Source organism: Lactuca virosa, chromosome 6, assembly GCF_052849685.1.
Source record: "Lactuca virosa cultivar CGN04683 chromosome 6, Lactuca_virosa_CGN04683_v6, whole genome shotgun sequence".
Lineage (NCBI taxonomy): Eukaryota > Viridiplantae > Streptophyta > Magnoliopsida > Asterales > Asteraceae > Lactuca > Lactuca virosa.
The window spans coordinates 58,104,555-58,132,071 of record NC_136431.1 but is presented as its reverse complement, the minus strand read 5'-3'; the positions used below and the strand labels follow the sequence as shown (position 1 = coordinate 58,132,071).

Genomic DNA, 27,517 nt, shown 5'->3' with positions numbered 1-27,517 from the left:
TTAGGGTTTTCAAACACAGCCTCAACTCGTCGAGTTGGGTCCTCCAACTCGTCGAGTGGGTCCTAAAGTTCACGCGGCCTAATCAGTTTCTACACGACGAGTTGGGGTAGCCAACTCGTCGAGTAGGTCTAAAAGTATGAATATATAAAGCTTTAAATTTTATATCTGGGAGTCCGTATGTTACATTTCTAGAACTCAGAAGGAAGAAGATGGTGACGAGATTAGGGATAGGACAGTGGGAATGGGTTTTGGTGGTGATGATATGGCCAGTTACGGAGAGTCTGGTCGGTGCCTCTGGCGGCCGGTAACAGTAGGCGGAAGGGAGGTGCTAAGAGGGGGATACGACGCCAGGATTGATCGATTGTATTTTATGGAGTGTGGTCTTGTAAGGTATATTTTGGGGTGGGATAGGTTTCATTTTCAAGAATAATTATATATTAAATTTAAAAGTAAGGGTAGATATGTTTTTTCACCATGGTTTAATAGCTAAATAGACGGAAAGTTAATTTAGGGACTAGGCGGGTAACAAAATAAAGTTTTGGGGATGGTCCGAGTTAAAAAAAAAATTTCAGGGACCAAACGTGAAAGTTACCCCTAACCACAGAGGCCATCCGTGTAATTTTCTCTATTATATAAAGTTTAATCTTTATGTAATTTGTGATGGCTGTAGTTAGTTATATTTAGTTAATATCCATTTATTATAAGTAATACAGATTTTAAGTAAATCATGTGAATAAATGTAAATTATATGCATTTTGTGTTACAAAGGACTACTTTTGGTATTTCTAGTTAGTTTCCTTCCGACTTTTCCCGTTCCAAACAATAATGTATGAATTAATTCAGTTACATACAAATATACCCATAATTCTTGTTACTAGCATTAATAATAGAAATATCATCTACCAAAAGCAAAGTATTACAAAAATTAATGTCACTCAAGAAAAATCATATTTATAACATCAACCGGCAACACATAAGCCGGATCAATTGCCTTAAATCCTGGATACTCAAGAAGCGAAAGCCCCACAACACCAAAATACGTATGAAAAACATCAACCGCATCATATGGCCTATCCTAAATCCCACCATTCTCAAAATCCCGACACTCCAAAACAAACTTCACAAGCTTCCCTTTAACAATCCAATCAACTCTACCAATCATAATCCAAATGGAAAGAACCCACCAAGAATAAAAAAAAACTTTTTGTGGCGTGCTAGTATTTCTGTGAAGAAAGAAGCACATGTGAACTTTTTGACAGACCCCCTAGATGGAAGATTCACACTCAGATCGGGTGACATTTTGGTCTGTGGATGGGTAGGAGGGAAGCACGCTTGTTTAGATCTTACTATGGTCTCCCTTCTTGTTGGTTTGAGGAGCGGGGGTTTCATAGCGGGACATGCTACTTTGAAAGTCGTCGTGTGCAAAGTGGCAAAGCACAAGAATGCATGCATTGAAAACCAACATGTGTTTATACATTTTGAATTTGATACCTTTGGTTTTCTTGCACCAGAGGCGGTGGAACTCCTCAATAGAGTCCAACGGGTCATGCATACTAATGTTATATCTCCTAGATCCACAAATGTTGTTTTCAAAAGAAATAGTTTTGTCACCCAGAAAGGACTAGTGGCACAACTTTTTTCCCGTTGATGTGTATTGACTTTTTATCCATGCTCATGGATATATTTAACTTTAATGAAAACAAAACCCTAACAATTCAAATATATTTTATTTTGGTTGGGGTGCTTCGAAAACCGAAGTCTTGGATTTTTTTCATAAGCTTGGAGTCCTCTCAAACTTTCATTCTTCAACCCATATGCGATGCAAACCACTATCTATTCTTTTAGCCAAAACTCAAAACAAGATGATTGCTCTAATACCCATCAATGCGCATTCTCAACAATAACTCATGATTAACAGAAGAGTTTCGAGAGAACAAAAGGACTTAATGTATTTCATACTGATTCCCCTTTACAGTAGCAATCAGACCTAACATCAATTTTGTCACTTGAAGGAAATAAAAAATAAAAAAATAATAAAAAAAATAAAAATTCTAGAATGTCAATCAAATAAGAAAGGAATAATATATTGCTCAACCCATTCCCTCGGTGCAACTAATGTCTCTACGCGGCCTTCCCACTTAAACGTATCAATAAAACTATTATCTTTAAAGAATTGGGAAGATGAAATAAACAATATGGATCATCCAAGTTAAAAATTAAGTTAGGGACCAAACGCACAAATTACCCAAACTATAGGGACCATTTGTGTAATTTACTTTTACCTTTACGGTTTGTTCACATCTGGGTAACTATCTTTTTTTTTATACACATCTAGGTAACGAACTTTTTGCAAGTGTTCACATATGACCATTATGACCGGTTACGACCGGATGTAACCGGCTACAGTCGGTCATAATGGTCATATGTGAACACTTCCAAAAAGTTTTTTACCTAGATGTGTACAAAAAAAAGATAGTTACCCAGATGTGAACAAACTGAAAATTTAATTACCTTATTAAGTCCATTTCCCCAGTTATTATTAACATTTTTGCAAAAGGATAATATGGATTGTTTATATCAAGTTCTTTCCGGTTTTATTGTTACCAAACAGTTTCACACAACTTGTTATGTTCTGTTTTAGTCTTACCAAACGTTATACAAATTATTTGTTGAGTCCAGTTCAGCTCCACTCTACCAAACCGTAATTACCTTAGGGGCCAAAAAAAAATGGCAAAGGTTACCTGAGAAGAGAAGAAACTGTCAGAATTTTAGGTTTAAAATCTATAAAAGCCACTATAGTTTGAACAAAATTTGTTTGGTTTTTAAGCACCCAAAGAATATTTTTAATAATACTAATAAAATGAGTTGTGGTTTTGGAGTTAACATTTTAAAAATAATATTTGAATGTTTCATAAAAAATTGTTGAATATTTTCCAGATTATTTTTGGTTTCATGAGTCCTGTTACACTACTTTCATCTTCATAAAATATTCTTTAATACTAATTGTGTGTCACAAAATGGGACAGCTAGCAACCGAAAAACACACGAAATACATCTTACAAATCAAAAAGAAAAAGACGACATCGAATCCGCCCTAACAAAAAGAAAAATGCTTTGATTATTGCCTCCCAGACGCACGAGGCACGCAAACACCGGTGAACCAGACCACTTATTGGATTATACTTTGTGCCACAGTCACATATATACTATTACTTATTGGACTAGATTTATGCCCCTCTATTTTTGCTGCCCTGGGCCAAAGCCCAACTCGCCCACGTACTGGGTCGGGCCTATCCGCACTTTATGATTTCGAGATTACTGTAATGTTTTTATAAAAACGATAAACTCAAGTTTTGGATTATTTTACTTATGATGTTATGGAATGGATTTTAGTACTTCAAAAATAAAAATGTTCCTAGTAATTTTGGGATGTTACATTAAACATATAAAACAACAGTTTACCATTAAGCACTTAATATTTTACATAATCATTATTTAGGACTATTTTATATTTTTTACATACAAAATTAATTTTATTACACTGTATCACTAAATATTTTCTAAGTTGTTACATAATTGTTTCAAACTTTGTTGGTCAGTTGGAACTACAAAATATTTTTTATTCAAGTACCGATGTCAACTTTCGTCAGCATCGATGATAGCTAAGAGTTCTCTCTTATAAGTTAAAATTGATAAGTGTCTTGGTGATGATTTGTTGATGAAGGTTATCGGGTGGTCGTTTTGCATCCGTATTGGCCCAATACCATAGCCACATGCATCACTCTCTATGTCTCTCTAATGAAAGGTGAACTAAGATCAGGTGAGGCCAAAACTGGAGGTTTCACCATAGCATGCTTTAACTTTTCAAAAGTTGTTGTAGCATCATCATTCCATTTAAAATCCTTTTTAAGCAGTTGGGTAAGGCTTTTTGCAATCTTTCCATGGTCTTCAATAGTATCCGATTAATCCCAAAAATCATATAAGTTGTTTGAGGTTGTTGGAATTAGCCATTCTTGTATTGCTTTATTATTGCTCGGGTCAGTAACTACTCTTTCCACTGGTATAAAATGTCTCAAGTACTTAATATAGGTAGGTCGAAACACAAAATTTCTACGTTTAGCAATTAAGGTATTGTTCTTCAAGGTTTCTAATACCAACCTTAAATGTCACAAATGACCATACTAGTTTTGACTATACTAATACAAATTTTCTCAAAAATGGTTTAAATACATCATTCTTGAAGGATTGGAAGGTAGATGGAGCATTTGTGAGGCCAAAGGGCATTACAAAGAATTTGTAATGCCCATAATGAGTTTTAAAAGTCGTTTTATACACATCATTAGGATTCACTCTTATTGGGTAATATCCCAACCTTAAATACAACTTAGAAAAGTATTTGGTTCCATAGAACTCATGCAACAAGTATTCCACAGGTGGTAGTAAAAACCTATTTGGAATAGTGGCTTCATTTAAAGCCCATTAATCAACAAACATTCTCCATCCCCTACTTTGTTCTTACTTGGACAATAGTGGGACACAAATGAAGTATTATTAGTCTGTATAACTTCTTGTTCCATAAGTTCATTAGTCAGATATTCAATTACATATTTTGTAGTAGATATTAGTTATAAAGACGAATGTTAATGTTATTAATTCCCTATTTTAAATTTATTATGTGTTCGAAGGTACCTCTAAAGGGAGGTAAGTATGAAGGTTACTGGAATACTCCTTCATGTTGGTCTAGTAAACGTTGTAGCTCCTAGGGAATCTCTTGGATTTTGGTCTTCAGGCATATTAATGTTATTTTGTAGTTCTTCACCTTGAATATACATAACCTAAAACACTGAAATCTCTCCTCCTTATTGTATAGCCTTGTCTACTTTTTCAAGTCATATGGTTTTCGGTTTCTTTTTGCAGCCACCGTAAAGCACAATTCTTTTCCCTTGAGCTTGAAATTATATAATGTTATTGGCATAGTCATGTTTGATAATGCCCAAGGTTGTAAACCATTGAACTCCCAAAACTAAATCATTTCCTTTTAATGTTTGTAATATTGACATATGTTAAAAAGGTTAACCCTTTCATCTTCCAGTTAAACCCCTTCACAGTTTGATCACATATAATACGCACCCCTCCAACAACCTTAACACGCATATAGGAGCATGTTGAAAGATTACACCATAATTTATAGGCTAATTTAGAATCAATAAAGTTATGATTGCTTCCTGTATCATCAGTATTTGTAAACTCCTCATATCATAATAACTGGTAACCCTCGATGCTTGGTACACATCTGTTCCAGCCATAGTATTTACTGAAATCTGAGTACATTCGTTAACCACTTAATATTCTTCCTCTTCTATCTCTTCCATTAAATGCAATAAAATTAGGTTTTTTTTTAAATGATGACCGGTCCGTATCTTTCATTACAAAAGTAGAACAAGCCTTTCACTTTCTTATCTTCAAACTCAACAGATGATAGTGTTTATCTATTATTATTAGGTGTTGCTACAGTTTGATTCCATGGCTTTATCACATTTTTATTTAATACATTTATATTATGAGGTGTCGATTTGGCTAATAATCTGATAGGTGTAGGTAGTAAAGCTAATTTGGGAGCAAATTTGGACCACTTAAAATTGAGTGTGGCTTCTTGTAATTTTTCATAGAAATTCACTTGTTGGATTGAGGTCGGATTAAATATTCAAACTTGTAGCTGAATCTCATTTTCCAATCCCGCTATGATACAACTTAGAGCATATTCAGGAGGCAGTTGTAATTTATTTAAAATGACATCGAAAGCATCATGTTACTCTTCAACTGTTGAAGATTGTCTAAGGTTCTTCAATTCAGACATTGGTTCAATTAATAACCGACCAAATCGGTTTTTCAATACGTCTAAATACTCTAACCAAGATAATGTTGCTTTTAGACCTCTGTTTTCAATTTAGGCTTGGTGTCATTGCAATGCTCCTCTCAATATTGATTGTTGCTAACTTGACTCTAGTTGTATGCGACACTTGATCCAAGTGGAAGAATTGTTCCACTTTGTATAGCCATGAATCTAGCTTGTCACCTCCAAACTTAAGGAGTTCCCCATTTATTAAACGAGAGGAGTAATTTATCCTTCTACCCTTGTACTAATATCCTTTCTCTTGTTAGCATCCTCTCCACTTTGTGGTTCATTAATTAGTTGCTTCATTTCTCTTGCTATTAAATCATTTATGTATGCAATTTCCTTGGCATTCTCAACTATAGACATGATGTGTTGATTCCATAGCTTCAAACATACCCCTAAAATCACTCAAACTATTTTTTTAGTAATACCGCAAATTGTCATGATGATGGAATGGGGTAATTTTCCCAACCTTACTGATTTTGCTTACTAAGTTGCCTTCACTATTCTTCGTCATGGAGTGCGTGCGAAACGATGGCTAACGTGTTGAGATAATGGCCTCAAAGATCCCAAAATCCTTCCAAAGACAATAATAGAAAAATAACTTGACAAAAGAATATACATAGAAAACTCCAAAATCGGTGAAAAAATACATGTCATCAAAAAGAAAGATCCACTATATGATAAATTGTTACAATCTCATAGACTAATCTTTCAGGCCTTTCCAAATTACACTCATACTTTCCACAGTTTTGACTAACACTTTCTAGTTTCTACACTATAAAACAAGAGAAGAAAAGAAAGAAGCAAACAACTCAAATATATTTTGGTTGGGGTGCTTTAAAACCAAAGTCTTGGACTTCTTTTATAAGAATGGAGTCCTCTTAAGCTTTTGTTCTTCAACCGATGTGGGATGCAAATCATTATCCATTCTTTTAGCTTAAAACACAACACAAGGATAATTGCTCTCATACCATCAATGCGCATTCTCAACAGGAACTCATGATTAACAGAAGAGTTTAGAGAGAACAAAAGGGTTTTGATGTATTTCATGATGATTCCCCTTTACAGCAGTAATCAGACCTAACATCAATTTTGTTACTTGAAGAAAGAAAAAAAAAAGTTTTCTAGAATGTCTATCAAATAAGAAAGTAATAATATAGTGCTCAACCCATTCCCTCGGTGCAACTAATTTCTCTACGCGGCCTTCCCACTAAAACGTATCAATAAAACTCTTTCCATATACCTTCCCGCACAAGCCTGTAAATATATGTGTATGGAATTTAAAATATCAAAAGATTGCATACATAAGAAAACTACATGCATCATTCAATAGTTTGTCAAACAACAAAAACACCCTTTTGTTTCTAAGTACAAAAACAAAACTAGCTCACAATTATTAATCATCAAATCACCAATTAAAAATAATACAACCCATCACTTGAGAAAAAGCCTATTTATAACATCAACAGGCAAAGCATACGCGGGATCAATCGCTTTCAACCCCGGGTATTCAAGAAGCGAAAGCCCCGCAACACCAAAATACGTATGAAAAACATCAACTGCATCATCCGGCCTATCCGAAATCCCACCATTCTCAAAATCCTGACACTCCAAAATAAACTTAACTAACTTCTCTTTATCAATCCAATCAACTCTATCAATCATAATCAAACTCGAAAGCACCCACCACGAATAACAAACATCCGGAAGCTTCTCCGGCCTTCCATTCAACCCCCCGGATTTCACTTGCCTCTCACACAACCACCACCCCAACAAATCCTTATCCACATAATGCAAACACCCCGTGATCGCAAGCGCGCCTACACAACAAAAAATTTGCCCCGAGTGTGACTCAGCGCCAGGTGTACACCCGAACCCCCCGTCTAGATTCTTACAAGATATTATATATTCCACGGCCTTTTCCACGTTTATTTTGTCCAAACTTTTCAAAAGTGAAAGCGAACAGATCGCGAGGTAAGAGAATCGCGTATCGATTTCTCCCCATTTGTCGCCTGAAAACGAGCCGTCTTTGTTTTGTAAGGTGGATATGTAGGTTGAGACTTTGGGGATGTTAAGGATTTGTGTTTTGTTGAAGAGAGAGAGGATTTGGATTGCGCTGAGGGTGTAGAGGAGGTGGGGGTCGTGTCCTATGTTGCCGCCGAAGCCGCCGGATTCGTGTTGGCAACTCATGACCCATGAAATGACGGCTTCTTGTTCGACGGCTTTGAGGTTTCCTAGGATGTCCAAGGTGGTTAGACCCCAGTAGGCCCCGTTGATTCGGAGGTGTTCTGTTAGGGCGGATTCGATGTCGTCTTTTTTCTTTTCGATTTGTAAGATGTATTTTGTGTGTTTTTCGGCTGCTAGTTGTCCCATTCTGTGATATGATACAATTAGTATTAAAAAATATTTTATATAGAAGAAAGTAATGTAACAGGACTCATGAAAGGAAAAATACTCTGGGAAACATTCAAAGATTATTTTTGTAAAAAACTAAAAAACAATTCGTAAATAGAAACAAGTAGTAACTAAGTAAGAAACAAGTATTATGTGTTGTATGCACAAAGGTTGTTTCTCTTAAAAGTGATGTTGAATAACAATGACTGTTTATTGAATAAGAACTTTACGAATTGAAATTATAAATCACTGTTTATTTGTAGTTTCACTTCCATAACAATGATTCAGTATTTCTCCCAATGCTTTAATTCTCCTCCTTCCTGAAATCCTTAATGATTTATGTTAGTTTTTTACTAATTCCATTTTTTAAACTTAATTGAAGTCGTTTATTAAGATTCTCAGAAACTTGCATATTACACGAAGTGGGTTATTTCAACTAACCTAAACCATTGGTTACATAGCAAGTAGTTATATAATCAAACACATAATCTTCATTTGACCAATTATCGAGAAATCCAGACCAGAAACTCTTATTAGCATATAATCAAACAGCTGGTGTGCAAGGATACTAAACTGTAATAGAATCGTACCTGTAAAACTAATAATAACGCCAACAATTAAACCGAGAAATTGGAAGATCGATAATTGCAAGGGTTAGAGCCTGAAGATCGATCGAGATCCTAAAGCTCGATGTTGGCAGATCGAGAAATTGGAAGATCGATGTTGGACTTTTGGGCTCGATTGCTGATCGAAGATGGAAAACCTGATGATCGATTGAGAGAATAATTGTAGCCCGGCGGTAAAATGGCAGAGGAGGAAGAGGCGTTGTAGAGATGGGAGTTTCGTTGGAGAAGAGGGAGTCGATGGAGATTGGAGATGGAGGCGTAGAGGAGGATTAAAATGAGGGTATTTTACTATTTTTACTTAAACTGATAATTAGTGGTAAGTAGAAATTAAAAAGGAAAATTGAGTAAAAAAAACTAGGGGTGGCAATTTATGACACGACGCGACAAAAATACACGAAACGAAACGAAATTAGGACGAAACTGAAATTTGAATTCGTGTTCGTGTCGTGTTCGTGTTAACAGTAAAAAACACGACATCGTGTCGTGTCGTGTTCGTGTTCAAAATTTGACACGAAATTGACACGATTTAGAGGGTGTTTGGTTTAACTTCTAAAATGACTTTTGATTTTTTTTTTAGAAAAAGTCAAAAAGATATTTGGGAAGATGATAATGACTTTTCCAATAGAATAAATTTGGTCTTTTTGAAAAGTCACGAAATCATGACTTTTCCAACTTTTCAACAGTGTTAAACATTAAAATTACTTTTATATCTCCATCTACCCCCAATAAATATGTAAACATGTCATTTTTAGTCATTTTGCATGTAAAAATTAAACCAAACACTTTAATTTTTGATTTTTTCCCTTCAAAAGCTAATCCAAACACATTTTAAAAAACAACTTTTGTAAAAAGTCCTTTTACAAAAAGGACTTTTGCCCCACAAAAGCTAAGCCAAACACCCTCTTAGTAGTTCTTTATCGTGTTTTTCGTGTTTTTCGTGTTATATTTGATAAAATATTCATTAAATAAACTAGTTTTTAGTAAATGTTATATTTTTCGTGTCATGTCATGTTTGTCGTTTTGTAATTCGTTCGTTTTCGTGTTAGTTACAAAAAACACGACATCGTGTCGTGTCGTGTTCGTGTTACATAAAACATTGTCGTGTCGTGTTAGACAGAAACACGAAACGATAGCACGATTTGCCACCTCTAAAAAAAACTTACCAAAATAAACGAGTCGTTTTATATAAAATGATAATAATAATAAAAAAAACATTAAATCCGGAATATAGTATTCCAGGGTACTTAAAGTCATGCCGGAATAAACGGTGATTGGTGGAAGATTCAATCCAGATACACATACATTCTAGACTGAAACAAGATACAACTTTTCTATTGTCATTGTTGTTGCTTAAACAAGATACAACTTTTTGATACTAAAATATGTATTTATCTTTTTAGAACATAAAAATACGAACAAATTAAGGCTAGCCTACTTGACTAACAAGGTGTCTAACAATGAGATTTTAGGATTTATCATAGGCATATATTAACCTGCCGTTCTAAAATAATAATAATAATAATAATTATTATTATTATAATAAAATACGATACTTCTAAAAAAGGCAAAAACAAAGGATTTATATTTTTAAAAAACATAAAAATAAGTATTTATACTTTCTAAAAACATAAAATACATATTATACTTTTAAAAAGATAAAAATAAAAGTATTTATATTTCTAAAAGATATAAAAATATATGTTTATACTTCTAATAAACATATTTATACAATGTTTAGGTTAACTTTTTTCGTGTATAAATACTTTTTTTTCTATATGCTTTGCTCCCGTAATCTCTTTTAGAATGAGCCCACAAATAAATTTCTAGCCTATATCGATTAATTACTTATATCGATTAATTACTAATATTGAGCCCCTCACAATCCTTTTTTCAAAGACAGTTATTATATATGAAAAACAACTAGGTGTAAGACTAATATATTACATTGGTTCATTTAAAGAAAATATATATATGAAAATTCTAAGCATTTGAAAGAGTTTGAATTTATAAGAAAAATTAGCAAAATATTGAATTATTAAAATTAAAGTGTTTTTTTTCTCTTTTAAATTTAAACAAATAATTTAGATAAATAAAAAAAACAAATTAATGAAGTTTTAATTTAGAAATGTTGAAATTAGAAAGAAAGTCAATTGTTGAAATTGATATGCATTTATTATTACATTTACTGTAATTATTACATTTAAATATTATGTGAAGTTTAATAAAATGGAATAAACCACAAAATGTCATGTGGAAAAAATTAATTGAAAGTAACCACAAAATGACATGTGACCAAATCAATTAAAATGTGACATGTGGCAAAAAGATTTTCATTTATTAGAGTAGATTGTAAAAATCTCAGAAAACATTATATATTAGAAAATCGGACAACTTTCCAAAAATTTTGCACATATAATCGTATACATTGAAAGAGAAAAAGAAGGAACAATTTGGATCTTTTTACTAACAAGTTAAAGATTCAACTGAGAGATAAAAAGGAACTTCGTAAAAAAGCTCAATGCCCAAATGAAAATGTTAATGATGAAGACAAACTTAGATAAGCAAAAAGACACCCTTCATTGATGGTTCTTAGTTTTATATATGTGAAAATGTTAATAAGTTTGCATCTCTTAAGTTGTCGATATCATGATTTGAAGTGAACGATTATTCTTTTTGTTCATCTTGAGAAGGCACTAATATATTTTCTAAGAACTGGATTTTATAAAGTGTATTATTATATAAACTTCAATCTTTATGTAATTTGTGATAATTGTAGTTAGTATATTTAATTAATATCCATTTATTACAATAGATTTTAACTAAATCATGCGAATAAATGTAAATTTATATGCATTTTGTGTTACAAAGGACTACTTTTGGCATTGTTAATTAGTTTCCTTCTTATTTTTTCCATTCCAACAACATAACCAAACATGATAATGAATAAATTAATCCAGTTACATACAACCAAACTGACCCATAATTCTTGTTACTAGCATTAATAATAGAAATATCATCTATCAAAAGCAAAGTATTACAAAAATTAATATATCACTCAAGAAAAATCATATTTATAACATCAATCGATAACGCATAAGTCTAATCAATTGCCTTCAATCCCGGGTACTCAAGAAGCGAAAGCCCCACAACACCAAAATACGTATGAAAAATATCAACCGCATCATCCGACCTATCCGAAATCCACCATTCTCAAAATCCCGACACTCCAAAAACATCAACCAATCAAAAACATCAACCAATTAACTCTATCAATCATAATCAAACTCAAAAGCACTCACCATGAATAACAAACATCTGAAAGCTTCTCTGGGACTCCATTCAACCCCCCGGGTTTCACTTGCCTCTCACACAACCACCACCCCCAACAAATCCGTATCCACATAATGCAAACACCCCATGATTGCAAATGCGCCTACAAACAAAAGATTTGCCCCGAATGTGACTTGGTGACAGGCGTACAATGGCGAACCCTTCTATATTCTTACAAGATATTATGTATTCAGCCGCCTTTTCCACGTTTATTTTGTCTAAAATTTTTAAAAGTAAAAGTGAACATATCGGGAGGTAATAGAATACCGTATCGATTTCGCCCTATTTGTCGCCTGAAAATGAGTCGCTTTGTTTTGTAAGGTGGAAATATAGGTTGATACTTTGGAGATGTCGATTATTTGTGTTTTTTTGAAGAGTGATAAGATTTGGATTGCGCTTCAGGTGTAAAGGAGGTGGGGGTCGTGTCCTATGTTGCCGCCGAATTCGTGTTAGCAACTCATGACCCATGAAATTGTTAGCCTAATAAAATTTTGGGCTTTATTTTGTATTGGGTTTTATGTTGGCCCATTAGCTAGAAAACTTTAATTAGTTAGTCTATATATTATGTCTTTTCCTTTCATTGTATCTTGTACTTCTCACTTGATAATAATATGAAACCCTAGCAATTATATGTCTTGTTAGTTTACATGGTATCAAAGCTCAGTTAATCATCTGTATTTTTGTTTTTGGGGGCGAGTTGTAGCAGGCACGGCGTTGTGCGGATCGAAATTGGGTATGGTTTCGTCTGTTGGCTTTCGTGCTCGTTTCTATATTCCATTTGATTTGATTTGTTCGTTTCGTCGATTTCGAGGGTTTTGTTTCGTCTGTTGGCTTTGCTGATTTTGAAATCTTGATTGTTGCTGCTGTTATTCGTATTTACTGTTGTTTTGGTTATTTTTGCAATTTTGGGTATGGTTTTCTTACTCATTTTTGTATTCTGTTTAATTTGATTTTTTTGTTTCGTCGATTTCGAGGGTTTTGTTTCGTCTATTGGCTTTTCTGATTTCGAGATCTTGATTATTGCTTCTGATATTCATATTTACTGTTGTTTTGGTTATTCTCGTTTGACTGATATTGGAAATGGCTCCGAGATATGATTCTCTTCGGTTCATTAGTATCCAACTCGATGGCAAGAACTATGTCTATTGGAGTTATGTTATGAAGAATTTCTTGCGAGGCAAGACTATATTGAGAATTGTTACAAGTGACAAGAAGAAACTAACAGATGAGAAGGTTGCGAATTATGCAACCTTACTAGATTCATGGGAGTATCGATCTTGAATTGATTTCAATTTCGTTTTTTAGAATATATCTTGTTTTTTTGCTAAACTACTTTTGAATATGCTTATATTCAAAAATAGGGAACTGACAGAAAGTAGAGTAAAATTACTTATATACCCGTATTTTATCTGTTGATTACTAAGGCTATGTTTGGCGTACTAGCTGAAAAGCTAGCTGTTAGCTGAAAAGCTAGCTGATAGATGAAAAGATAGCTGTTAAATAAAAAGCTAGCTGATAGCTGAAAAGCTAGCTGATAAAAAATAACGTTTGGTAAAACTAGCTGAAAAGCTAGCTGAAATATATAAAATTACATAAAATGACATGTAGGAGTATGTGTTTCTATAATTAATTAAGGGGTGTATTTGGAAAACTTTAAAAAAGCTCCTAAAAAGCTAGTCTAAGTAGCTTTTCAAAAAGCTAGCTTATAAGCTAGCTTAAAAGCTACTTTTTGGTTTACCAAGCACAACAACATAAAAAAGCTCGAAAAATAAGCTAGCTTATCAGCTAGCTGTGACGCGCCAAACACAGCCTAAAGTAACTAGAATTTGCGAAATAATCAACACCATCAAAAGTTATTATTACAAACTATCCGAATATCATCTTATCTTGTGCATAAATCACCTTTAAAAGTTATATGATTATTCTTGACATAAAAACTTTTAGATCTTCTTCACATTCTGTCATATTTGCCTAAAGATCTCAACTTTGTGAATCACACAAGACATCGGATGGAAAGAGTATGAATATGTTACTTTTTACCTAATATTTACACATATTTGAATAGCAATTATGGAGTTGAATAATAAGTATTTTTCTTCTTTTCGTTGTTAACATGAACAGGTCACGAATTTTAAAACCTGTGGGGTTGACCCGGGTCTTTTTCTTGATGAGCAAAGTGAGATCTTTTATGGCACTCAAAGAAGGCCATTACCAGATGCTTACCAATTGTTCACATGTATGTTATCAATAAATAACAATGTACTTTCATTGATTTGTTTGTTATAGCATCCTATTTCCATTTCATTCTATTATTAGTAATTTCTATTATAAAGTCAATATACTTTGAAATGTCTATATTGTATTTTCAATGGTTTTTTATATGGGAAAACGACCTGAAAAGGTAATATAATTCTCATTTTGTAATTTGTACATGTTTAGTCCTGATTGTTTTTGTACACATTCAGAGTCCTTATGACCGACTACTTCAAGTTAAGTTCTCAGTTTGTACACATATAGTCATTAATATATATATATATATATATATATATATATATATATATATATATATTTGGCAAAATAAGTCATTGTTTTTATACACATGAGCAAAATAAAGAAAACCGGTTATAAGGATTGAATGTGTACAAAAACAACAATGACTTATTTTGCAACAAAAAAACCTTAAGGAGTAAATGTGTACAAACAAAGAACTTAAAATGGAGTAGCCGGTCATAAAGACTGAATGTGTACAAAATAAAAAGTTGAAGGGCTTATTTTACAAGAAAAAAACAATAAGGACTAAATGTGTATAAATTGAGAGCTATAATAGCCTTTTAGGTCGTTTCCCATTTTGTTATTAGGGGATTTTACTTTAAAAAGTTACCTAATAATAGAAGTGAACATTGTTTTTTATATATATGGATGACAATGCCAAAATTGGGTAGATTTCTCAAAGGACAATGATGTAATATTACTATATTAGGATGACAATACTATTTTAAGCATTGAACCTTATAAAAAATTCATGAAATATATCCGCTTAATGCAACTAATGGCAACTTCCATTTATGTATATCATAGCGTTTTACTTCCATTCCTTTTCTATTGCAACATTGTACTTTCATTTTTTTTCTTCTTACTAAGGCATAATACTTTTGAGAGTTCTACCCATTTATATAGCATTGCACTTTCAATATTTTTCTTATTGGACATTATAGTTTAAAATTTTACACAATAATAGAAGGGGGAATTGCTTTTCAAATGGATGACATTACTAAAACTTGTTAGATTTTTCGAGTGACAATGTTGTAATAGGAAGAAATTAAAGTAAGGTGATGTAATAAACAAATCAATGAAAGTATGTTGCTATATCTTGCATTTAACCCTATGAAAAGAAATCATTCTTATTGGACATTATAGTTTAAAATTTTACACAATAATAGAAGGGGGAATTGCTTTTCAAATGGATGACATTACTAAAACTTGTTAGATTTTTCGAGTGACAATGTTGTAATAGGAAGAAATTAAAGTAAGGTGATGTAATAAACAAATCAATGAAAGTATGTTGCTATATCTTGCATTTAACCCTATGAAAAGAAATCATGAACTAGAAACATACTCTCATTTATCTGTGTATTGTAACATCCTACTTCTATTTCTGTCTATCACACCATTGTACTTTTAATTTTTTATTTTTTTATTAAGGCATTGTACTTCAAAAACCTACCCGATTACAACACCATAGTTTCAATTTTTCTTCTTATTAGAATGTTATATTTAGTCCCTCGCATTTTAGTTTTATACACAGGTACCCCGTCTTCCATACTGAGCCGTAAGTTTGTAGAGTTTTGCATTTTGGGAACAGAAAACTTACCAAGAACCCTTCTCATGTATCTATCCAACAGTCTTTCATCTCAATCTGTATACTTTCCAACCATTTTATGCAACTCTCCACATCAAAACAAAACCATTGTAAACCACAATCTCCAATATTCTGCATACGAAACCAAACACGAACCCCGAGTACTCAACTCAAACGACTTCAATGATCTAATGAATAGTGGGTCAGCTTTTGGATCTCCTTTTCTCCAAGATGATTCGGTTCTTGACCGGATTGACCAACAACTTCTGAACCGTGGTCAGGGGAAACCGGTTCCTGGTGGGTGGTGTTTGGGTGAGTCGGGTGATGAGGCTTGTGGGATTTGGGGTGATGCTGATGTTTTGAAGCCGGGTTTGGGTGCCAAAAGGTTAGAGGAACGTGTTGTTGAGTTGCTGTCTAATGTCTAATGACACTTTTTATTCCCATCAGTGTATTTTTGAATGATGATGTACTTTCGTCTGTTGTTTTTTTTTTTTAATAGATTTACAGTTGGAAATTTTGTTGTATATTGGTATTTGGGTCAATTGAGTTACCTGTTTTTTTTTTTTCTGTGAATGTTGTTAAGGGTTAACGTTGGTTTTCTATTTGTTGAATTTCTACATGAAAGTTTGGCTCATTTTAGTCGTTAATGGCAGTTAGATAATCGCAAATTTTTTTAATGAAGTGGCGATGTTTGTCCACTATACAACACATTTTACGCCAATATGATTATGATTAGGTATTGTGTTATGTACATATAAGTGTTTGTCCAAAAATTATGGATGTATAATGTTGTAATATAAAATGGGAGGGGTTAAGAACATGAAAAAAAAAAAAAAAAAAAAAAAGTCCACCTGGATTTTGCTTGACAAATCAACAATTTTAAGGCTCGGGTGAAGGATGTTCCAAATATAGCTGCACAGACAATGGCTGAATATTCATGGACTTAATGGGCGTTATTACAGGAGATTGTTTCCACTGCTGTGTGTTGCTTGAAATCCAGACTCCAACTTCAGGAAGAGAGCAAAAGTAAGCTGTAATTTCCCACCTCCAATCACAAGTTTTAGAATTTTTGTTTGAAAAAGGTTCTGATAAAGATAAAGAGAGCTTCATCAAGAATGATCTTAGGTCGATTTCCATCATTTCCCCATCATAGCAAGACTGGTTCATATTAATCTTGAACATAAATCTCTCGACTGGAATTTTATCATCCTTGAAGAAAATAACTGCAACTCTCTCAACCAGCCCCTGAGATGAGACAGGATCAACTCTATTAACATGAAGAATTAGAATTTAGAAGATGAAAATGTGAAAGGAGAAAGAGAAGCACCTGTTGGATGTAAGGCTCGAGTGCATTGATGGAGTCGTGGATATAGCGATTAAGCACAGGGTGTCGAGCCCTGTGAACCAATAGATTCATATATCTCCGCCTTTCAAAAGCACCTGTTTCGTATCATACATGAATTTTCAAAAAAAAAAAAAAAAAAAAGAGTCGAAAATGGAGGATTTTGAAAAGATTGCAAACCGGGTGGGTAAATTCCTTTGAGGAAGATGATGGATGTAATGGCAACTTCGAGAAATTCAACTACTACACGTGAAGTCTCCCCTGGAATTTAGATTAAAAAAAGCGAGGTGTCAGATGCTTATTTATTAGATGGTTATCCAGAAAGAGTTGAAATCCTTGTGACTTACTTTGAGGAGATCCATTTTCCTTGCAATCCATTTTGTCTTTTTCCCTTCAAAGTATGTAAGAAATGATTGGTGGGTTTATTGGCATTTGCTAGGTTTCGCATCCACAATGCATTATTCAGACAGTTGGTGTGCAAGGATACTAAACTGTAATAGAATCGTACCTGTAAAACTAATAATAACGCCAACAATTGGAAGATCGATAATTGCAAGGGTTAGAGCCTGAAGATCGATGGAGATCCTAAAGCTCGATGTTGGCAGATCAATTGGAAGATCGATGTTGGCGCTTTGGGCTCGATTGCTGATCGAAGATGGAAAGCCTGATGATCGATTGAGAGAATAATTGTAGCCGGCGGTAAAACCGCAGAGGAGGAAGAGGCGTTGTAGAGATGGGAGTTTCGTTGGAGAAGAGGGAGTCGATGGAGAATTGGAGATGGAGGCGTAGAGGAGGACTGGAGGAGAGGTAAAATGAGGGTATTTGAGTAAAAAGGAAAATTGATAATTAGTGGTAGGTAGAAATTAAAAAGGAAAATTGAGTAAAAATCTTACCAAAATAAACGAGCCGTTTTATATAAAATGAAAAAAAAAAAAAAAAAAGAAGACCATTAAATCCCGAATATAGTATTCCGGAATACTTAAAGCTACGCCGGAATAGATGGTGATGGGTGGAAGATTCAATCCGGAATCTGATACACATATATTTAGATTATACGGTCATTCTAGAGTTCTGTTCCAGAACGTCAAAAAAATAACATTTCTATTGTCAGTGTTGTTGCTTAAAAAAGATAACACTTTTTGATACTAAAAATATGTATTTATCCTTCTAAAAACATAAAAATACGAATAAATTGAATTATCCTACTTCTAAAAACATAAAAATACGAACAAATTGAATTATCCTACTTGACTAACAAGGTGTCTAACAATGAGGTCTTAAATTTTATCATATACATATACTAACATGCCGTTTTAAAATAATAATAATAATAATATGATACTTCTAGAAAATGCAAAAATAAAGGATTTATATTTTTTAAAAACATAAAAATAAGTATTTATACTTTCTAAAAACATAAAATACATATTATACTTTTAAAAAGATAAAAATAAAAGTATTTATATTTCTAAAAGATATAAAAATATATGTTTATACTTCTAATATACAGATTTATACAATGTTTAGGTTAACTTTTTTCGTGTATAAATACTGTTTTTTTCTGTATGAACAGAGGTGTCGGGTGCTTTGCTCCCCTAATCTTTTTTAGAATGAGCCCACCAATAAATTTCTAGCCCATATCGATTAATTACTAATATTGAGCCATTCACAATCTTTTTTTAAAAGATAGTTATTATATATAAAAAAAACAACTAGGTATAAGACTTATATATTACATGGGTTCATTTAAATAAAATATATATATGAAAATTCTAAACATTTAAAAAAGTTTGAAATTATAAGAAAGATTAGCAAAATATTAAATTATTAAAATTAAAGTGTTTTTTTCTCTTTTAAATTTAAACAAATAATTTAGATAAATAAAAAAAAAGTTTTGAAGTTTTAATTTAGAAGTGTTGAAATTAGAAGGAAAGTCAATTATTGAAATTGATATGCATTTATTATTACATTTATTGTAATTGTTACATTTAAATATTATGTGGAATTTAATAAAATGGAATAAACCACAAAATGTCATGTGAAAAAAAATTAATTGAAAATACCCACAAAATGACATATGACCAAATCAATGACATGTGACATGTGGAAAAAAGATTTTCATTTATAAGAGTAAATTGTAAAAATCTCAGAAAACATTATATATTAGAAAATCACACAACTTTCCAAAAATGTTGCACATATAATATAATCGTATACACTGGAAGAGAAAAAGAAGGAACAATTTGGATCTTTTTACTAACAACTTAAAGATTCAACTGAGAGATAAAGAGGAAATTCGTAAAAAAGCTTCATGCCCAAATGAAAAAAAGTTGATTCCTCAACTCTTCATGATTGTAACAAGATTGTACATACGCTTTATGCTTTCACTATTTGACCTATTTGACAAATCGATGGTAATCTTCTTTTAAGGTTGATGATGAAGACAAACTTAGATAAGCAAAAAGACACCTTTCATTGATGATTCTTAGTTTTATATATGTGAAAATGTTAATAAGTTTGCATCTCTTAAGTTGTGGATATCATGATTTGAAGTGAACGATTATTCTTTTTGTTCATCTTGAGAAGGCACTAATGTATTTTCTATGAATTGGATTTTATAAAGTGTATTATTATATAAACTTCAATCTTTATGTAATTTGTGATAATTGTAGTTAGTATATTTAATTAATATCTATTTATTACAATAGATTTTAACTAAATCATGCGAATAAATGTAAATTTATATGCATTTAGTGTTACAAAGGACTACTTTTAGCATTGTTAATTAGTTTCCTTCCGATTTTTTCCATTCCACCAACGTAACCAAACATGATAATGAATAAATTAATTCAGTTACTGTGACAACCCGAAACTTTGTCCGTTTCCGTTACGCGAGTTTCGTTAATAAAATTTCGAATTTGTTAACTTTTCCGTCAAACTTTTTGGTTTAGAAAATAATCTAGTTATATTTAATTAAACTATTTACGAGTTGAAACCAAAAATCGCGCGGAAACCCGAATATCTCGAAAAATCAAGCATTTGCGGTCTAAATGAGATTACGACCATAAACGTGTTTACGGTCGTAAACTCGTTTACGACCGTAAACCTGTTTACGGTCAGTGAAGAGTGGACCCCCCACAACACCCCTATAAATACGATGTCTCCACCTTCATTAGAACATTTCTGGCCAAAAACTCTCTCCTTCTCTCTCTAAGAATCTTAACCGTAAACACTCAAAACGCCTTCAAGCTTCGGAAAACATCGATAAACCACGTTTAGAGTCACTTGGGAACGCCTGGAAACGATTATCTCTTCGAAATCAGCAAGCAGAACCATTTTTCTTGAGTTTACGGTCCACCTTCAAGAACCGTAAACCCTGTTCTTGAGTTTACGGTCCAACCTTCAAGAACCGTAAACCCTGTTCTTGAGTTTACGGTCCAACCTTCAGAAACCGTAAACTCTGTTCTTGAGTTTACGGTCCAAGCCTTCTGAAACCGTAAACTCTGTTCTTGAGTTTACGGTCCAAGCCTTCAAGAACCGTAAACTCCTCTTCGACCGTAAACACCTTTTAAGTGGTGTTTTTGACTGAAAACTCACCTTCTTCGATTCGATCAAGTCCCGGTAACATTCCTCAACCGAATTCAAATGTACCTCTAACACGTTATCTAACGAAATCGCTAATTTAGATATATATATATATATATATATATATATATATATATATATATATATATATATATATATATATATATATATATATATATTTGATAATAGGATTTCGTTAAGTGCCGTTCAACAACTCGAGGATCTTCATTTTCAGTCAACGATTTCACGCAACAACTGTGAGTTCATACCCCTACATTTTCAGTATTTTTAATGTTTTCAGGGGGGGATACAAGCTAAACATAAATGTTTTCAAAACTTATGCAAATCTCATACTTTAACCCTTTTGTACTGTGTTGAGCATAAGGGACGTTTTCACAAAAATTTACATAGTTTTCCGGACACGCTATTCACTATACATGAAAACTATAATCGATATAGTTTGGGATTTTCTAAACATCACGAGTACAGAAACTTTCACTATTAAACATATGCACGAAGACAGAAATAGTTTACAGTTACACCACCACTTTATCATGGTTTTTCATAACTGTAATTATCATTATATACGGTATACATACGGATTTTCACTACGGTAGAACGCTACTACACTACATGTAAACTAGATTGTACGATACTGTGAGGCGCTACTTCACTACTGTACCCTTAGGTGTACATGGATAAATCCTACCACTGTATAACCAGAGTCTCCTGGAGGGAGAGCGTGAGATTTGTGAATAGATCTATTCGGGACTGACAATCCCACATCTGGACTGCTAGCTACAGTTAGGTGGGCACGCCTGAGATGTACAAATGTCATTTAACTCGACGCCTGAAGAACGTTGGAAAGGTCTCTAGTCATATCAAGCATGGTTATACGACTCACAATATGTATAAATCACCTTTAGTTTACAACTTAACACTCTTCAACAGTTCTATTTTTACTAAATAGAACTGATACACACTACGTAATCTGGCTAAGGCCAGGGTTTTTCAAACAGAACCGATTATGCAATGGTTTCACATATAAAATACTTACACTTCATGATTAGTTTTAGCTAGTCACATGAGGTAGTATTCTCTCATATCACTACAGTTTTCAGTAACGAACATTCATGGTTTTATACGAAATCGATAACGCTACCATTTTCACTAAAGAAAATATCGGATTTACTTGGAAACATACAGATATTCATGGTTTATTACAGAACTGATAACACTACATTTTCGCTAAGGAAAATATCGGATTTTCTTGAAACTATACAAATATTTTCCGAACTCATCAACGATTTTCACTACAAACCACCACTTATGAACTCACCAGCTTTATGCTGATACTCTTTTAAACCGCTTGTATTCTCAGGAAATCAGTAGACAGGTACCTGCTGGGTTTTTGAAGAGTTGAAGCAATAAGAGTTTAATGTTTATATTCATACAAGTTATATGATGTAATTCAAACAAGTTTCAGAACTGATGTAAACATTTTTATTTTAGTATGCACTGTACTGGTTGTGTTGCTATGATTGCTATTATTCATTGGTTGTGATGCTACACATGACGTCCTCCGCCCCGGAACGTTTCCGCCATCGGTTTCGGGGTGTGACAGTTACATACAACCAAACTGACCCATAATTCTTGTTACTAGCATTAATAATAGAAATATCATCTATCAAAAGCAAAGTATTACAAAAAATAATATATCACTCAAGAAAAATCATATTTATAACATCAACCGACAATGCATAAGTCTGATCAATTGCCTTCAATCCCGGGTACTCAAGAAGCGAAAGCCCCGCAACACCAAAATATGTATGAAAAAATCAACCGCATCATCCGACCTATCTGAAATCCACCATTCTCAAAATCCTGACACTCCAAAAACATCAACCAATCAAAAACATCAACCAATCAACTCTATCAATCATAATCAAACTCGAAAGCACTCACCATGAATAACAAACATCTGAAAGCTTCTCCGGGACTCCATTCAACCCCCCGAGTTTCACTTGCCTCTCACACAACCACCATCCCCAAAAAATCCTTATCCACATAATGCAAACACCATGATTGCAAATCCGCATACACAACAAAAGATTTGTGTAACACCCTATTTATTTAATAAATAAATAAACAAATTAATGAACGAATAGTAGCCCTAAAATCAATAATTGTATAGCAAGGCGTGTTATCGAGGAGCTAACAGTCACGATTTTAGAAGTCGGGTGTCAAAAGTGTAAGTTTCGGATTGGTTTCGTAAATATTTATGAAGGCAAGGACTACTTGGTAAATTATTGGGACTTAATTTGAAGAGATTTTGGAGACTTAGGGGCTGTTTGGTAACTGTTGGACTTAAAATGAAAGGAATTACAGGAGCAGGGGTGTAATGGGTAAATATGGGAGCTGTTTCGAAAAGATTTTGATGGAGAGGGACCATTCCTGCCATTATGGAATGAAGTTTGTTGGGACACGGGTATATAAATGTTCCATTGCCTCAAACCCTAACCCTAATTATCACCACCGGCCGCCACTCTCCCTTCAACCACCTCCGGCGCCGCCACCCCTCTCCACTGTCAAGGTCACAAGCACTGCTGTCGTATCTTCCTTTGCCGCGACGGCAAGGCCGTCGCCTGCTGCCTCGCCGATGAGCGCCATCGTGACGTGGTTTTCAGAGACGTAAGCGAACTGTGAGGAGCCGCCACCATCGGTTGAAGACGCCCACCGTTCCACTGTTGCAGTGCCGCAAATGGCTTTCTTCCCTCCGCTGCATTCTGTCGTTGCTACGTCAGTGCCACCTTCCAACTCCATCCGTCGCTGATAACGCCAATTGTAGCCGCTACTGGTACTGCCAATCGTGTTGCTGCGTCACCACCGCTGCCCCAACGGCTGTTCCTTTCCGTTGCCGACCTCCGACCGTTGCACGTCACCAGTTGGGTGGTTTGTGCGAATTTAGCATGTGATGTAGTTGATTTTGTTGTTGTGTGTGCGTGATTGCTTGGCCAAAGATCGAGAGAAAAAACCCACTATGGCAGCCGGCCATGGTGGTTGTTGCCCTGAAATCGCTTTCTGCCACCACAAGCCAGCGTGAGGTGGTGGCTGTGTGAGTATACCCTTGAATGAGTGTGTTTTTGGATTCGTTTATGCAATGTATGGCCAGAAAACCCACCGCCACCACCGTGAGGTGGTGGCTGCCACCATCTACCACCATCGGCCACCACAAGGGTGGTTGTGTGTGTGTTTATCTATTAGTGTGTGTGTCTATTTTTGGGTTAAAACATTGTAAATTATAATTAGTGAATAGTATAATAAAGGAAACCCATAACCACCACCGTGAGGTGGTGGCCGACGCTGTGAGCCGCCGTTGACCACCACTACCCGAGGTGGTATTGGGTGGTACCCGCCTAATGAAACCCTAGTGGACCTAATGAAACCCTAATTGATCCAAATACTTAGTTTTGGGCCTATTGGGTTGTGATTGGATTGAAAACCCTAATTAGGGTTTAGAAAACCCTAATTTTGGAATTATTGGGTTGGACTTATCGGGACCAGCATTTTGGGCCATTGGAATGTAATTGTGAATTAGACTCGACCACACTACATGATTGACCCAATAGATTGATGGACTTAATGGATTAAGTCCTTAGTGGCTTAAGTGAGAAACACTTAACCCTAATTGTCATTTTATGTGAAACCCTAATCTTACTTGGGCCTTAAGTTGGGCCTTTCTATTGGGCTTTGGTGATTGGGCTAATAATGGGCCATCCAAGAACAAGCATATGGACTAGAATAATTTGATGTGCTTTAGGGTAAGGCCCATGTAAGGGGTTTAGGCCCAATTTGGAAAATTGGGCCATAGATGGCCATAATTGGGTCTTTATGATTATGAGATATTGGGCCATTAGAAATGCCAAATGTTTGGACTGGACTAAAGGGTTGGGCCTTAGAATAAGACCATGTAAAGGTTTGGGCCCAATTTAGAAAATTGGGCCATGTGTTGGGCTTTGATTTATAAGTTTGACTTTTGGGCCTTTGGATTGGGCCTTGAGTTTGAATCAAGCTAAGATGGGGGTAAAGTAGTCTTTTACCCCAAGCATGGACCTATGGATATGTATTGGAACCCAATTATTCATTGGGTATTGTTTCGATGTTGACAGTTCGGGAATCTATCAAACAACAGTCTGGGTTTTCTTCTGCGGGACTTCAGCAGTGCGAGGTGAGTTACCTTCCAGTAGAAGTGGGTCTAAGGCCACAATGCCGGCCCACTAGTAGGAGATGTTTGTTAGATGATTGTATTTGTGATAATTGCCTGGTATGCCACTATCTTCTATGTTTATGTGTTAGTATATTATGTTATTATGTGGTAGTGGTAGGGGTGAAATAGTCCTCGGTTACCGGTTGAAAGATACCGAAGGGGTAGGTCGGGCACCCAGATATGCCTGACAGTATATTTATGTATGTTATGCTATGTTATTATATGGTAGTGGTAGGGGTGAAACAGTCCCCGGATACCGGTTGAAAGATACCGAAGGGGTAGGCCAACACCCAGATATGCTAGGCAGTTACCGGTTGAAAGATACCGAAGGGGTAGGCCAGCACCCAGATATGCTAGGCAGTTACCAGTTGAAAGAGACCGAAGGGGTAGGTCGGGCACCCAGATATGTCTGGCAGAATGTTATTGTATGGTAGGTGGTATGACGGGGGAACTCACTAAGCTTCGTGCTTACGGTTTTCAGTTTTGGTTTCAGGTACTTCGTTTTCAAAGGAAAGGAGTCGGCTCGATCGCAGCGCATCACACTATGATTTTCCGCACATGAGATATTTGGGATTACACTCTAATATTATTTTATGATAACATGTTTTGATTATTGACACTTTGGTCTTGACATGTGATGTTATTATGGATGTTTTTATAATGTTGGTTTTATAATAATTTAATTAAAAATGAAATTTTTGGTCTTAAATTTTGGGATGTTACAAGTTGGTATCAGAGCCTTGGTTTGAGGGATTCGGACACATTCTCGGTTGTGTCTGGACTCAAACTGAGGACTTGGTATGAAAATTTTCAAAACAAAAGTCATTTTTTATAAAAAGAACTTTGAAAAGAATTTGAAAAGAGACAAGAACTTTAAAAAGAACAAGGTGTGTGATGCGTGCAATCAGTCGAGCTCAAGTAAGTTTTCCCCAAGATACCCGTACATGTTATGTTATGATATGATATGTTTATGAGAACTGAATGCTAGATTAGGGCTAAGGATCTAGGAAGGATGCCTTATATTCCTACTGTATGTGCTTGTAGATCTGCATGCTAATACTGATCAGTCAGTGATAGGATAGCCTGTTTAGGTTATGCCTGATTGTATGAGCCTTCAAATTACATGCTAGTATAGATTCCTGATTAGAGGATAGAATGGTTGATTGGAGTATGATGGTTAGATTTTCCATTGTCTGAATGTTGTTTGCTTTGTGCTTTTTGGGACTCTTAGTGACGTGAGTTAGCTACTAAGTGAATATTCTAAGTCACATGCGACACAGGCCGGACAATCTCAGAGTGATGGACTTGACCCTATTGCGCAACTCTTGTTTGAGTCCAACCGTTCTAGGGATGGGTCTTTTACTTGAAGGATTATATGATCTCTGTTGCATGTGGCTATATTCATGAGGTAGCTAGTTGACATTACTGGGAATCTTTCAGCAGCTGAGGACTGGGTGGGTTCAGGAACCTAGGAAAGCCTAGGATATGTTTCAGTGGGTTAGTAGTGAGGTTTAGTGAGAGTTGGATGTATTAGTTTGAGGAAGTGACTTGGAGGATTCGGGAGGACTGCCGAGGAAAGTATGGATATGTGTGGAAGTTAGTATTCGGACCGTACTACTGAAAGCACAGGATCCATACTCGAATCGGTTAGAGTCTTGGAGAATCTGAGAAGCTTCGGGGAGGAGTTGGTGACCCGGTTTGGGGGCAGAGTAAGTTCCAACTGTTGCAGCTCAACCATTGGCAAGTGAGCTAGTAAGCGTGACAGGGTGTCAGACCCTGGAGGATATGACTTCCAAAGTCTGAGGATGCGATATCGATTTAGAGCACTTTGAGAAGAAAGGGTCGTGCCAGGTGCATATAGTAGAGGTTCCCGGGTAGATACCCAAGACTTCTCATCATCGGGTGGAAGGCCAGCAGGGCCGGAGTCGGTGCAACATGTGCGGGAAAGTACACAAGGGAGTTTGACATTCCAGGGGTTTAGGCTGCTACAAGTGTAGCGGGGTTGGTCATGTCAGCAGAAGGAGTCAGGCCCTGCAGTGTCAGACAGGAGAAGTCAGAACTCCAGCAGGCGATGTTGCGGGTATGTAACCTTGCCTTCTTTCAGTTTTATCTGCACATTGTTGTGGGAATTGTGTTGTGGTTTGGGATACTGTAGCAGGATGAGTAAGTGTATCCTTGGTTTATTTCTTTGATCCTGTTGGGCTAAATCATCAAA

At 34.9% G+C, this 27,517-nt stretch overlaps 2 protein-coding genes and 2 pseudogenes across 2 annotated transcripts; 1 reads left to right on the top strand and 3 right to left on the bottom strand.

The window, feature by feature from the left end:
* Window positions 1-7,153: 7,153 nt before the first annotated feature.
* Window positions 7,154-9,193, bottom strand: LOC145120537 (geranylgeranyl transferase type-2 subunit beta 1-like). Its single transcript, XM_079056346.1, has 2 exons — window positions 8,884-9,193; window positions 7,154-8,273 (listed from the first exon to the last, which is right to left on the bottom strand). The coding sequence occupies exon 2, from the start codon at window positions 8,270-8,272 to the stop codon at window positions 7,334-7,336; it is 939 nt and encodes a 312-aa protein (XP_078912472.1). The 5' UTR covers window position 8,273; window positions 8,884-9,193; the 3' UTR covers window positions 7,154-7,333.
* A 2,812-nt stretch (window positions 9,194-12,005) lies between these two features.
* LOC145121560 (geranylgeranyl transferase type-2 subunit beta 1 pseudogene) lies at window positions 12,006-13,177 on the bottom strand (annotated as a pseudogene).
* Window positions 13,178-13,329: 152 nt separating this feature from the next.
* LOC145121559 (beta-glucuronosyltransferase GlcAT14A-like) lies at window positions 13,330-16,570 on the top strand (annotated as a pseudogene).
* A 299-nt stretch (window positions 16,571-16,869) lies between these two features.
* On the bottom strand, window positions 16,870-18,300 carry LOC145118668 (DNA polymerase zeta processivity subunit-like). The gene is made up of 5 exons (XM_079054363.1): window positions 17,959-18,300; window positions 17,798-17,841; window positions 17,631-17,711; window positions 17,436-17,548; window positions 16,870-17,353 (listed from the first exon to the last, which is right to left on the bottom strand). Exons 2-5 carry the CDS (start codon window positions 17,826-17,828, stop codon window positions 16,988-16,990), a joined length of 591 nt encoding a protein of 196 aa, XP_078910489.1. The 5' UTR covers window positions 17,829-17,841; window positions 17,959-18,300; the 3' UTR covers window positions 16,870-16,987.
* Between the last annotated feature and the right edge of the window lie 9,217 nt (window positions 18,301-27,517).